Source organism: Hemitrygon akajei, chromosome 4, assembly GCF_048418815.1.
Source record: "Hemitrygon akajei chromosome 4, sHemAka1.3, whole genome shotgun sequence".
In the NCBI taxonomy this organism is placed as follows: Eukaryota; Metazoa; Chordata; class Chondrichthyes; order Myliobatiformes; family Dasyatidae; genus Hemitrygon; species Hemitrygon akajei.
The window spans coordinates 36,391,099-36,406,260 of NC_133127.1; the positions used below are offsets into that span (position 1 = coordinate 36,391,099).

A 15,162-nucleotide genomic window follows, 5' to 3' on the forward strand; every position below is an offset into this window, starting at 1 on the left:
TGGTTGAGTAATGAAGCAACGCAATACATTTCTGAGGAATAAAAGAGAATCCACGTTGGTTTCCAAATGTCTGCTGCTCTTGAGTTGCTGTAGCTCCCTTTGTGACATTAGGACCTCCCAAAGTGCTTTGTAGCCAATATCTAGTTTTTGATGAAAGTCGCTATTGTAATTTGGGAAATCAGAAAGCCAATTTGTTCACAGCGGCCTCCCACAATAAAGAGTGTGCACAATGCTCAAATCTATTCTGGGGGTAGATAGGCACAGCATTGGGAAGAACTCTTTTGACCTTCAGGAACATAGAAAACATACAGCACAGTACAAGCCATTTGGCCCACAAAGCTGTGCCGAACACGTCCCTAGCTTAGAACTACCTAGGTTTTATCCATAGCCCTCTATTTTACTAAGCTCCATGTAGCCATCCAGGAGTCTCTTAGAAGACCCTATTATTTCCACCTCTACCACTGCCGCTGGCAGCCCATTCCATGCACTCACCACTCTCTGCATTTAAAAAAAAACAACAGCTTACCCCTGACATCTCCTCTGTATCTACTTCCAAGCACCTTAAAACTATGCCCTCTGGTGCTAGTCCTTTCAGACCTGGGGAAAAGCTTCTGACTATTGATGTACTGACATTGGAGAGGGTTCAGAGAATATTCACTAGAATGATTCCGGGAATGTGAAGGTTAACATATGAGGAACGTTTGACTGCTCTTGGACTGTTTAGAAGAATGAGGGGGGACTTCATAGAAACATTTCGAATGTTGAAAGGCATGAACAGAGTGGATGTGGCAAAGTTGTTTCCCATAGTAGGGGAGTCCAGTATGAGAGGACATGACTTGAGGATTGCAGGGCGCCCATTCAGAACAGAGATGTGAAAAAAAATTTTTAGCCAGAGGGTGGTGAATCTATGGAATTTGTTGCCACGAGCGGCAGTGGAGGCCAAGTCATTGGGTGTATTTAAGGCAGAGATTGATAGGTATCTGAGTAGTCAGGGCATCAAAGGTTATGGTGAGAAGGCGGGGGAATGGGACTAAAGAGGAGATTGGATCAGCTCATGGTGAAATGGCGGAGCAGACTCCATGGGCCAAATGGCCGACTTCTGCTCCTTTGTCTTATGGTCTATCCACACGATCAATGCCTTTCATTATCTTATACACCTCTATCAGGTCACCTCTCATCCTCCGTCGCTCCAAGGAGAAAAGGCCGAGTTCACTCAACCTATTCTCATAAGGCATGCTCCCCAATCCAGGCAACATCCTTGTAAATCTCCTCTGCACCCTTTCTATGGTTTCCTCGTCCTTCCTGTACTGAGGCGACCAGAACTGAGCACAGTACTCCAAATAGGGTCTGACCAGGGTCCTATATAGCTGCATCATTACCTCTCGGCTCTTAAATTCGATCCCACGATTGATGAAGGCCAAAGCACCATATGCCGCCTTAACCACAGAGTCAACCTGCGCAGCTGCTTTGAGTGTCCTATGGACTCAGACCCCAAGATCCCTCTGATCCTCCACACTGCCAAGAGTCTTACCATTAATGAATAGTGACTTGAAATATTTTATCTTCATCTAAGAGTGGATTTATGATTTTTGTTTAACATATTCAAAACACAATTCCTCCAGTGGTATAGTACTGTGTCAGAGTAGGTTTTGTGCTCAGATCTTTAGAATGGGACTTAATCCTCCAACCTTGTCTCTCAACTGCACAGCTGACTGGAAGTAATGCTACACCTTAGGTGGTTCTGTGGATCATTGAGGCCTCTCACATCTAGCACTTACAAGTTAGGCTCCTCAGCTCCATCCAGAGTCGTCTAGTCTTCACGTTTCTGTCCCCCTCACCTTGCTCCATCTGTACTTTTTTTGTTCTTTTTCATCTCTTTGTCTGCATCCATCTATCATTCACATGCTACGGTTTCTCAACTCCACTCATAACCCCTATTTGACGGTACCTGCTTGTCAACTTGCACCCCTCCTCAGTCCACCAATTGTCTCAGAATCCTTTCTTGCCGCCTGCTTTTCTGTATGTTGGTCATCCTGATGCAGAGTTTCAACTAGAAATGTTGATGACTTTCCTCCCACATAACCTGCATAATCTGCTGATTTCCTCCAGCATATTGCCGTTAAAATTAGGCCTCCCTCATGGATTAAATGTTTAGATTAGCAATTGGCTAATATTGGAGAGAATCTTCTTTAGCCAGCTAATGATTGCCTTGACTACAGTCATCTCTCATCGTTGCAGTCCCACGTTTGAATCAGGAAGGTTTCGGGTGTCCAATCTGATCACTTTCTGGGAAGTGTATTGAGCTGTTTATCAGGCTTTCCTCAATTGGATGTGACCTGCCTAATTGGAGGAGGTGACCAGGTGCTGCGATATAGAATGGTGGAGATGTGTGGTAATGAAACAAGTGGCAAAGGAAAGTTGAAATGTTTAGCTGCACCAAGTGTGAGATGGAACAATTCTCTTTTGACAATATTTCTTTCGACAATATTTTTATTTTTTTTAAAATAAAGAGAACATAGTGTAAAGGAGAATTGTGCAGTGCATAACAGATGTAACAAATGTACAATTCACATTTGTGAAAGTGATGCACCCATAGTACAAACGTTATCACCCCATCCCTCCCAGTCACCAACTCCAAACCATCAATGCATTGGCAAAAAGGGTTAAACAGAACCTTTGTCCCCACAGAGCTGCATTGGTATAGAGAAGGCATATTTTTCTAATACATAGGCTGTTGTATGATAACAAATCTGAGTCCAAAGAGTTTTACCGGAAAATGCTGGAGGTCAGGGATTTATGTACCGCGGAAAGGGAGAAGGAATGGATTTGTAGCCTGACTGGGAATTTTGAAAATATTCAAGAAAGGGTCCCCACACCTTTTGAATTTTATTTCCAAATTGAGGATTGAGTAGTGGATCTTCTCAAGGTGTAGACTGGACATGATGTCCCTGAGCCACTGAGTGTGGGTGAGCGGGGCAGCATCCCTCCACCTGAGCAAAACTGTGTGCTTGGCCAGCAGAGAGGCAAAAGACAGTGTGCGATGTTTAGTTGGACTTGGGTGCATGTTCCCCTCTCCGGAGGTGCTGAAAAGGGTAATCAAAGGGTTAGGGTCCAGATTGTAATTAAGTATTTGGGATAGAGTTTGGAAGACATCTTTCCAGTATTTTTCCAAACTAGGGCATGTCTGGTACACATGGATAAGGGCAGCCTCGCCCCTTTGCATTTGTTGCAGCAGGGAATAACATCTGGGTAAATGAGAGATAATTTAGTTTTAGACATATGGGTCCTGTGTACGACCTTGAATTGTAACAGGCAGTGGCGGGCACATAAAGAGGTTGAGTTAACTAATTTGAAGACTTCATCCCATACCACCTCTGACACTGAAAAATTTAAATCTTGCTCCCAGGTGGTTTTAATTTTGTCAAGAGAGGCTCGCCTCAGAGCCGCCAGCTTGTCGCAGATATAAGATATTAGACCTTTACACAATGGATTCATACAGAGAAACAAATCAATAACGTTTGTGTCAGGTGTCTCAGGGAAGTTTGGTATCAGAGGTTGGATAAAATGTCTAATTTGCAAATATCTAAAGAAATGAGTGTTGAGTAGATTAAGATCTGCAGACAATTGTTCAAATGATGCAAAACAGTTGTCTAAAATCAGATCTTTAAAGCGTCTGATGCCCTCTTTCTGTACCGGTCTTGAAATGTTGAATCATGTATAGAAGGCTAGAAGAGATGATTATGTAGAATAGGACTTGAAAGAGAGAAGGCATAGAGACCACTATGCTTTCTGAACTGAGCCCACACTCTCAGGGTGTGCCTGATGACAGGATTAGCAATTGGTTTAGACGTACGAAAAGGGAATGCAGATCCAAGAAGTGTGGAGATGGAGTTCAGCTCCATTGTCACCCATAATGGACAGTCGGACTGATTATAAAAATGAGACCAAAAGATGAGACAATGAATGTTAGCTGCCCAGTAGTATAAGCGGAAATTGGGCAGAGCCGTGCCCCCAACACTTGTAGATTTTTAACAATTCTCTACATTGTAATTTGACAATGTAAAATGCCTTTGTAGTTGAGATTGCTGTTTCCCATTAACTACCAACTTGGTCTAGCAGAAGTTAAAGTGAGAAGAGCAGTAGATATACTGAATCTCTAATCAGTAACGAAATTGTGAAGGCAGTAAGTTGCAAGGATTAGCCCTGAATTCAGCCAGTTTTATAACAGCACCTTGCATTTATACAGCATGTTGAAACATTGCAGGGTGCAGAAGCACTTAGCCAGATGGTTTGAGATGTGTCTATTTTAATACAAGGAGTATCATAAGCAAGGTGGATGAACTTAGAGCGTGGGTCAATACTTGGAACTATGATGTTGTGGCCATTACAGAGATTTGGATGCCTCATGGGCAAGAATAGCTGCTGAGTGTGCCGGGCTTTAGATGTTTCAAAAAAGACAGGGAGGGAGGCAAAAGAGACGGAGATGTGGCATTGTTAATCAGGGATAGTGTCACGGCTGCAGAAGAGGAGGAAGTCATGAAGGGATTATCTACTGAGCCACTGTGGGTGGAAGTCAGAATCAGGGAGGGGGCAATAACTCTGATTTTTTAAAATATAAAAACCTCCAATAGTAACAGAGGCATCGAAGAGCAGATGAGGCAGATTCTGGAATGGTGCACTAATAATAGGGTTGTTGTGATGGGAGATTTTAACTTTCCTTACATTGACTAGCATTTCCTTAGAGCAAGGGGTTTAGATGGGGTGGAGTTTGTTAGGTGTCTTCAGGAAGGTTTCCTGATGCAATATGCAGATAAGCCAACTAGAGGAGAGGCTGTACTTGATCTGTTTGGGAAATGAACCTGGTCAGGTGTCGGATCTCTCAGTGGGAGAGCATTTTGGAGGTAGTGATCACAACACTATCTCCTTTACCATGGAGAGATGGGAGCAGACACTTTGGGGAAAACATTTAATTGGATAATTGGGGTAGGGGGAAATATGCTATTAGGCAGAAACTTTGGAACATAAATTGGGAGCAGATGTTCTCAGGGAAATGCAGGACAGAAATCAGGGAACATTTGCATGGTGTTCTGCATAGGGAAAGGATGATAGGATAAATGAACTATGGTGTACAAAGGATGTAGAAAATCAAATTAAGAAGAAAAAAGCTTACAAAAGGTTCAAGAAACTAGATACTGATAGAGTTCTAGAAAATTACAAGGTTGTCAGGAAGGAGCTTAAGAATTTAGTTAGGAGAACTAGAGGGGGCCATGAGAAGACCTTGGCAACCAGGATTAAGGAAAACCCCAAGGCATTCTACAAGTATGTGAAGAGCAAGAGGATGAGCTGTGTGAGAATAGGATGAATCAGGAACGACAGTGGAAACGTATGCATGGAGTCGGAGAATGCAGTGGAGGTACTTAATCAGTATTCACCACTGAAAAGAACTTTGACAAATGTGGGGATGACTTACAGAGGACTGAAACGCTTGAGTGTATAGACATTAGGAAAGAGGATGTGTTGGAGTTTTTGAAAGGTATTGAGTTAGATACCCTAAGTTAGGGACCAGATGAGGTATACCGCAGTCTACTGTGGGAAGTGAGGGAGGAGATTGCTGAGCCTCTGGCGATGATCTTTGCATCAACAATAGGGGCGGGAGAATTACCAGAACATTGGAAGGTTGCAAGTATTGGTCCCTTGTTCCAAGAAATAATAGACCAGTGAGTCTTACTTCAATAGTGGGCAAGTTGTTGGAGAAGATCCTGAGGGGCAAGATTTATGAGCATTTGGGGAAACATAATCTGATTAAGGATAGTCAGCATGGCTTTATCAAGGGGATGTCATCCCTTACAAACCTGATTGAATTCTTTGAGGATGTAACAAAACACATAGATGAAGATAGAGCAGTGGATGTAGTGTATATAGATTTCAGTAAGGCATTTGATGAGGTTTCCCATGTAAGGCTCCTTCAGAAAGTAAAGAGGCATGGAATCCAAGGGGACCTTGCCTTGTGGATCCAGAATTGGCTTGCCCACGGAAGGCAAAGGGTGGTTGTAGGTAGTTCTTATTCTGCACGGAAGGCGGTGACCGGTGGTGTTCCGCAGGGATCTGTTCTGGGACCCCTCCTCTTTGTAATTTTTATAAATGACCTGGATAAAGAAATAGAAGGGTGGGTTAGTAGGTTTGCTGATGACACAAAAATTGAGGTATTGTGGATAGCCTAGAGGGTTGTCAAAGATTATAGCACAGCATTGATAGGATGCAGAACTGGGCTGAGAAGTGGCAGATGGAGTTCAAAGTGTGAAGTGGTTCATTTTGGTAGGTCAACTTTGAAGGCAGAATATAATAATGGTAAGACTCTTGGCAGTGTGGAGGATCAGTGAGATTTTAGGGTCCATGTCCACAGGACACTCAAAGCTGCCGTGCAGGTTGACAGTGTTGTTAAGAAGGTGTATGGTGTGTTGGCATTTATCAACCATGGGATTGAATTAAAAAGCCGTGAGGTAATGTTAGAGCTATACAAGACCTTGATCAGACCCTACTTGCAGTACTTTGTTCAGTTCTGGTCACCTCACTACAGGAAGGATATGGATACTATAGAGAGAGTGCAGAGGAGACTTACAAGGATGTTGCCTGGATTGGAGAGCATGCCTTAAGAGAAAAGATTGAGTGAATTTGGCCTTTTCTCCTTGGAGCGACAGAGGAGGAGAGGTGACCTGATAGAGGTATATAAGATGATGTGAGGTATTGATCACAGGGATAGCCAGAGGCTTTTTCCCAGGGCTGAAATGGGTAACATGGAGGGGTCATACTTTTAAGGTGCTTGGAAGTCGGTAGAAAGGGGATGTCAGAGCCAAGTTTTTCTCACACAGGGTGGTAGGTGTGTGGAATGCACTGCCAACGGGGGTGGTAGAGACAGATACAATAGGGCCTTTTAAGAAACTGAAGCATAGAAAAATAGAGGGCTATATGCTAAGCAAATTCTAGGCAGTTTCTAGAGTAGGTTACATAGTTGGCATAAAATTGTCGGCCAAAGGACTTAATGTGCTGTAGATTTAGTTAGAACAGTTAGAGCTCTGGGCCATTGATCTAGAGTTGAGTTTGTATCCAACCACAGCACATCTTGAATTTAACATCAATTCAATAAATAGTTCGGTAATTGAAGAAGGCCAGCTTCAGTAAAAATTGCCAGATGTTTGTAAAATCCTATCTGATTCACAGTCATCAATGTCCTAAGGAGAATGCAGCCAGCTATTCTCACCAGGTCTGGCCTAAATGTGATTGCAGACCCAGTAAAGTGGATGACTGTAATGTTTGGCCACTCAGAGCAGTTAGGGATGGGCAATAAACATGGATAGTGCTGGCAGTATTTACACCCTGTAAATGAATACATATAAAAGTTAAATTATGTTTTGTCAAAGGAAGTGATGTAGGAAGGGTTACTGAGTGGTAGGTTTTGAGTAGGAAAGAGCAAGGGGCTCTTCAAATTGTAAAAGCAGCAGCCCAAGCCAGAATTGATAAATGTTCTGCTTGCTGTACAATAGCGTGAGTTTTTTTAAATGTCTGAAAGCATTCTGTAGGTGGCAATGCTGCAGGCATTAGCACTTCAGCTGTCTGCATCATTGAAAAGTGGCAGGTGGGCTGGTGTTCGTGATGCTCGCATGGTATCCCAGCCGCCAGCCTGCTGTGTGGAGGTGGCTTTGATTAAATTCCAGGTACTTCCCTCACTAGAGGGATAATTGCATATGTTCATGTGGGATGATTTCATATTTGATTTTATATAAAATCAAAAGTTTTTAAAGTACAGTCTTAAAGTTTGATGGTAAATGGAAATGGTGATGAATTATTATAAGCCTGACATGGTACTAAGCTACTAAAATGTCCAGCTTTGGAGTGTGTCAAACCAACAGAGATGAATTTATAGTGACAGGCAGCCTACTGACAGCAGGAACCAGAGAGAGTCAAGATACAGGAAATGAAGTCACTCTGTGGCGCAGTATGGGTTAGTCTTGTACTCCTCAGCATGAAAATGTTTCCCTGAACTTGGCTCGGCTTTGTCTCATCACAGTGGACTTCTGAAGCAAGAGAATACTTCTCTACTTGATGTATTTCACTGAGTCTATTCATCTCTGCACAATATTAACAGTAAACCTCTGTGAAGGTTCCTGAAGAACTTTGTTTCAATGGCCTCAAATAGGCCCCGTGGGTGGATACAGGACACTGTCAGAGAGCAGGGGAGAAGTCCAATGACTGCCCAGTTGCCATAAAACAATAACTTTTATGTCATATAAAATCGGTGGTGAGAAAGGCAAATGCAGTGTTATCATTCATTTTTGTTGAGGACTAGAACATAAGAACAAGGATACAATGCTGAGGCCTTTTAAGGTACTGGTGAGGCTACACTTGGAGTATTGTCAGCAGTTTTGGGTCCCTTAAGAAAGTATGTGTTGACATTGGAGAGGGTTCAAAGGAGGTTCACAAAAATTATTCTGGGAATGAGAGAGTAATCATATGAAAGCTTGATAGCTCTGAGCCTGTACTCGCTGGAATTTAGAAGAATGACGGGTGACCTTATTGAAACCTATGGATGTTGAAATACTTGGATAGAGTGGATGTGGAGAGGATGTTTCCTATAGTGGGGGAGTCTGGCATGAGAGGGCACAACCTGAGAATAGAGGGACGTCCATTTAGAGCTGAATCTGTGGAATTTGTTACCACAGGCATCTATGGGGGCCAGGTCATTGGGTGTATTTAAGGTGGTAGTTGATTCTTGATAATTCAGGACATGAAAGATTTATGGGGAGAATGTGGTTACGAGGGAAGTGGATCAGGCATGATCAAATGGCAGATCATTCGGGCTGAATGGCCTAATTTTGCTTCTATGTCTTATGATCTTGTAAGTCAATGATAATACATCTGATTCTAAGAATCTAAAATGTAATGATTAGCTCTCACATGGTAATGCATAGTTTTACAGAAATTGAGTGCCACATTCCTTTCATCACAACAGTAACCATATTTCAAGGGTCATTCAATTCACCAAAATGCATATTGTAATGTCTTATTATTGTGAAAAGTCCTATTGAAATGCACATCTCACATTACTGTAGAATTTAGTTTGTGTCCAGATTCGAGGGTGTCAGGGAGATTTACTCGTCAACTTCATTCCTTCACTGTACTCACTACTAGTCTCCTCATTGTGGCCAGAATTAAGCTCAGTGTCCAGGGAAAGAGCAGGCAATTAATGAGCTTTTATGTGTGCCAATTGTTTGCATAGGTGCACCATCCAGCATGGCTTCCGGTTTGTAAATAGTTTTTAATGACATATCATGTGCAGGGAATCCCTTTTTTGGAAAAAAATGCTGTCAGATTTTCACTGCAGTAATTGATAATTGCAAACATTTGTCTGTGACCAAAAAGGAAAAAAAAATGTCAGATGGGAACACCAGAGGAGTTGAGACTTGAATAGTATATTTACTGGGTAAAAGGGTGAATCAGTGTTTGCAGTTCTAAATTATATTTGAGGGAAGCTGACAAGGTAATAGAGATGAAACCAGCACGTGTGTTCAGATTCTTGGCATCTGTTGGAAGAATCTTTAAGTCAAAAACCTTTAGATACAGTTTGCAATAAATCTTCCAATTGCTATCCATTTCTAAGCTGTTGAAAACTGAGCTTGTCTTTCTCAACATTCATGTTGTATTGGACCACAAACTTTGCATCCATACCATCACTGACTCTGTCTCAGCTCATGCACTATGGTAAAAATCTATTCCTCTTATCTCTACATTTGACAATTTGAGTACATTCCCTACCACCTTTGAATCTCAATTTGCTTGTTCTTGATATCAGTGAAACATTTGACTGGGGGGTATGAAGAAGTCCTGATGAAGCTGAAGTCAACGAGCATCAAGGGGAAACCTCTGGCATAAACAGGGTAGTTATCACTAACAAACCTAACAAATGCTGCGTTTGTCAGCAATGCTCACATCTCAATTAATGGGGGTGGGGAAAAAAAAGCCCTTTAAACTTGATCTCAGCCTGATTTGTACTTCAGAGCATTTCCAATTGACTCATCAGTCTTCACCAGATTTCTGTTTAGCATGATCTTCCTTTTAATATTCTTAACCTACACTCATGCCTTTTGCTCTGTCTGAAATCTACTCCACTCGATGTGATTGGGATTTTCCTGCTCTGCAGTGCCAGCCTATTGGTTTTCCCTTATTTCCATCAGTGACCAAGGCTGTAGCGTTCCACCCCCCTCTCCCCACCCCTCCCCCCCACACATATCGTTTTGGCCAGGCTCTTAGATGTTTGCACATGTCCCTGATGCAGAATCTTAGAATCTAGAGAAATTTTCCTATTAAAAGTGCTATATATCAGAAATAGTGCTAAAGTGGGAAATTGTGAACTCTGGTTTGTCAGCAGTATCCAAGTGGGCAAGTCCTCTGCAGTCCATCTGGTTGATCATATTCCTAATTCTTTAACATGCAGCTGTGACAAGTTCTCTCTATCCAGCAATTTATTTTTATGGGCTGAATGTTCATTTACCCGGATGTAAGAGAAATGTGGATTGTTGTTTCTAAGTATGTTCATCTCATTTCCCTGTTTGTGTGGAGGTAATAAGTCTCTGCCAGACTTCCAATCTGCAAAACCATCAATATTTATGAGTTTGCTTTATTTTAAGATTTATTGAAGTTCTTTAATGTGACAGTGTGCATGAATTATTTAATGCCTGCAGCAAGTTAACTGTGTCGACAACTTAGCCAAGCTTTTTATTATTGCACCCAAATATTCACTAAAAATTCAATGCCATTGGACTACAGAAATGTCAATATGTTTAATAGACTTGTTTTAGTAAAACTTTATGATCTGTATTTGGAATTCATACAACATGCAATGAGTTGAATTAAGAAAAAATCATTTTTAATTAGACTGCCTTTATTTGGAGAATATGCATTGATTCTCATGTGTATTTGTAACTAGTTGAAGCTAGAAAAAATTGTGGTACTTGTATAAATTTGCAAAACTGACAGGTTTCACTGATGTATTTGACTCTTAAATGACTCTTTTCTCATCCAAAATTGTTTTTGAAAGGTAATAATGAAAGGTCCTGACATTTCTGATGGATTAGGGTGTAGCTTACTCTCCTAGAACACCACTGGTTATGACATGAATTGTCCTCAGAAATCCTTTTTAATATCCTCTGCTGTTTAACAGATCAACCATCCCATAAAAGTTGGTTGGTGATTGGAAAGTGGGATGTGGTATTAATAAATGTCAGAAAGCATTTTAGTGTGGCTTCTAGAATGAAGAGTACATGGCTGTAATCAGACCTGCTAGCTTAGAAACTGAGCATTATTTATTCTGTATACAAACTGTACAGATGAAGTAGTGAAATGCTCCAGAGCAGTGAGCTTCATGCAAGTGACAGCCCAAGGCAAATCGTTCCAGGTAGACCTGTATGTAATCATCACAAATAGGGAGAAGGGTGTGGAGTTCCAAGCTAAGGGACAGAGGTATAAGGTGCCTGTCAGGTGTTACAGGGGATATTCAGAAGCAGTTCCTCATTTGATTGGCATTGGAAATCTGGAATTGTCTCTCGGGGCTGCAGGTGCTGAGGGTCAATTGGAAAATGCTAAAAGTTAAGATGAATGAATTGTGTAGAGCTGCAAAGAGATATACTGTGATTGAATTGAATGGCAGAATGGGTTCAAGGAGCTGAGTGGCCTACCGCTGTTCCTATGTTGTGTATTGGGAGTTTGTGATTGTATATCATTTCCAGATATTGGCACTGAATGTTTTTGGATTTGGGTTTATCAGAAGTTACCAGAATTTTATTTCTTCTTCGGTGTATAAGTTTAGTGGTACAAGGGATTTTTCCTGATCAAATACATGACTTTATAAAGGAAGGCTTGAATTTCCATAATGTATTACATGATGCCTCTGTCCATAAGCACCTTTCAGTCAATAAATTACTGTGAGGTCTGTGTTGTAGTGTAGGGAATATGGCAGCCATTGCAGGCATAAAAGTTGCCTCATACAGCAGTACCTGTTCTTGTGTGACATTACCACTGGGACCCAGATGAAAAATCATGTATTCTCACTGAAAGCAGTGCTTGTGAGGGTTTGTATTTCTTAGACAGCTGAATGGGTCTCTGTTTAACCTGTTTCTATATTCCACTTGGACTGTCAGTCCAGACTAAATTGTTGGAAAAGAGAGCCACGAAGCTGTGGCTAACTGCCGAGGTTTTGATTACTTTATGAGATGTGAGAGACCAAACCCTTCGATTCAAATATATTGGGATTTTTTCAATAATTGTTCATTGCCAGCGCTTTCCAAATTTCCCCAAATTAGATAAGCTTGTTTGTCCCTTGTTTATATTTTCTCTGCATAGTGTAATCTATTGGGAGCCTTTGGGGGGAAAAAAAACCACTGGAAGTCAGGAAGATTGGTTGGATAGGGAGAGAAACAAATGTGTCCCCAGTCTTCCTGTATCATTTTCTATGGATAGTGAGAGGTTTAATTATGTATTATTTGGGATTCTGTTCACTTTTACTGATGTAAAGCACAGTATTGTTAATATGTTTCAGGAACAGAGAGGGAATTTTCTTGTCTGTCTTAATTAAAAGTCAGAATTGTCTTCATGTCCTTTATGTTGGCTGGGAGTGCTGACAATCGGTAGTATATTGTGTTTTGCTTTGGGGGGAAGCAGGGGTTTCTGTTTACTTTGCTGTGGAATTTTTTGGAAGTTTGAGAAAACAAGCTTCTCTCCTTTCCTAAATCCTACTGTTTGTGGTCTTGTCTCATGTTGCAACAACTCCCAACATGAATTGGTGACTGTGGTGCTTGTAAAGTTTCTCACCATTTAAGCCAAGGTATTCAATGAAAATACAATAATCAGTCATCCTCCACTTGAAAGAGTGAAATGGGGGATTTTTATTTACATTGTGACCCTGTAGCACTACTAGTGCTGTGCATGTCTTTTGTCTATATTTTCCAATGTTTTTAATTTGTATTTTCTTCCTTTAGTTAGATAGATTCAAAGAACCCCCTGCTTATGGACCCATGTGTGACTTATTGTGGTCTGACCCACTAGAAGACTTTGGCAATGAAAAGTCTCAGGAACATTTTACTCATAACACAGTCCGAGGCTGTTCTTACTTTTACAGGTAAGGGGATTTATCCTATCACTCTTGGATTAAGCGTCTGCTGCATTTCAAGTTATGGCTGGGGTTATGATGTAGAAGTCAAAACCAGGCTTTTGAGAGTCTAATAGGAATCATTCTTGCACACACTGTCGTAGAGTCTGGGACTCTGTCGTGAGCTGCAATTGACCCTGGATCAGTTGTTAATTTTAAACCTGATCTTAAGTCTTAATAAAATATATTCAGTATGTAAAGCAGACGGGCAGATGGATTTTGGTCACAGATCAACTGTGATCTCATTAAATTGTAGAACAGAGCCTCTTGTTTCTGTTGATGAGCCATCCCCAGAATACAAGAAGGTTCCAGTGCCTTTGGGAAGGCATCTTAACCTTGGATGAGTGCAGTGTAACTTCACTCAAATGTTCCAGGGCTACAAGGGTTAGATTACAAACACCAAGTTCATGTTTTTATAAAATATGAGTCAGTTTTTTTTAGGATTTTTGAAAAGATTTTTGGGTAAGTGATTGTACTCTGTGATGGATTGAGTTAAGAACATGGGTGCATCTTAAACACAGATCAGGGCTCCAGGAAAGAGGTTGGGAAATACTTGACGTCTGATGACGGAAAGGTGGTATGTCTCCCAGTGTCTTAATTAATTATTTTAAGTCTGAGATTAATAGCTTTTCCTTAACCAGGGCATAGAGGCATTATGGAGGCAAAGGGAATGGGATGGGATATAGATCAGCTGTAATTGTCATTAAATGAGCTAATGAGGTTGCTAATTGGTCATGGTTGGGACTGCAGTATTGAATTCTTTCTAATGTTATTGTTTATTTTAAATTATTTTCCATTTTCAAATTTATACTATTCAATATTGTTGCTTACTCAGTGTCAAAATGATTGAAAATTTATTGTGCTGAATTTTTGTTACATGCTTCAGCTCTGTGTGTGCTCTAAAGACAATTGACTCTGTCTCACCTTCTCCTACGCCTGCCTCAGCTCTTCTGTTGTCCCTCCTGGATTAACTGCTATTCCTCAGTTAGACATTGGTTAGAAAAAACCCATTGCTTTCTGTTATCTTTCCTACATATTTTCCATAAATGAAAATCAAGAACCTAGCAGTTGCTTTCTGAATTAAAACTTTCTGGAAAAAGCACTCAGTAGGTCAGGCAGCATCAATGGAAAGAGAAACGTCCATTGTTTCAGGATGATGGCCCTTCAGAACCGTGGAAGAGTAAAACAAATTAGTTTTAAGTTGCTGAGACTGTAGAGTAGATGGGATGGGTAGGTCTGAGTAGATATCTTAGAGTGATATCAGGGTTGCTGTGGGAATGAGTTGTAGAGATTCTTTGGTTAATGGGGGCAGTTAGACGAGATAAGCATACTATAAATGGTTGTGAATTACTGCTGACAGATCATATCACAGTTGAATATCTTACAATAGAAGTAGTCTATTCTCATTACCTGAAGTTGTTACCTGAAGTTGTAGAGTCTGATATGGAAAGCTGTAGTTTTCCATGACACATGAGGTGTTATTCAACTGTGGTATACTTTGTGGTAACTTTCTACTCAAGGTATTATATAAATGACACGTATGGAATTCAGATCATTTTATTTTGCTGTGAAACTGAAGTATAATGCATAAAGTGCATACGTAATATTTTGAGAGATGATTTATTTTACCACTTTGTCATAACTACAGTATGAGAGTCAGTAGAAAGTTGGTGGATAAGGAAGGAATTGGATAGAATTCAAATTGTATGCAGAACCCAGAGGCATTTTAAAACACTGCTGTAATTTGGCTCCTCAGCATAATGACAGCCCACGAGCCTTGTGCAATAATGGATTAAAAAAGGAGATGCATATTGTTTTTTAAAAAATTGATTTAAAGCAAGCATTTGAGCAAATGTGTTCGTTGTGAATTAGAGGATGGAATTGGTAATAAAACACATTTAATTTTGGGTGGGTGTATTTAAAGGGTAGAATGTGGTTCTAACTGTAAGAGTAGGTCAAAAGCT

At 40.8% G+C, this 15,162-nt stretch overlaps 1 protein-coding gene across 4 annotated transcripts in view; it reads left to right on the forward strand.

Moving 5' to 3' along the window:
* Positions 1-15,162, forward strand: part of LOC140726236 (protein phosphatase 3 catalytic subunit alpha) — a 290,068-nt gene that overhangs the window by 185,363 nt on the left and 89,543 nt on the right. For all 4 annotated transcript variants that reach the window (XM_073042332.1, XM_073042335.1, XM_073042334.1 and 1 more), the window contains exon 6: positions 13,029-13,168. In XM_073042332.1, coding sequence (XP_072898433.1) covers positions 13,029-13,168 — 140 coding nt within the window. The remainder of the gene's footprint in view (positions 1-13,028; positions 13,169-15,162) is intronic.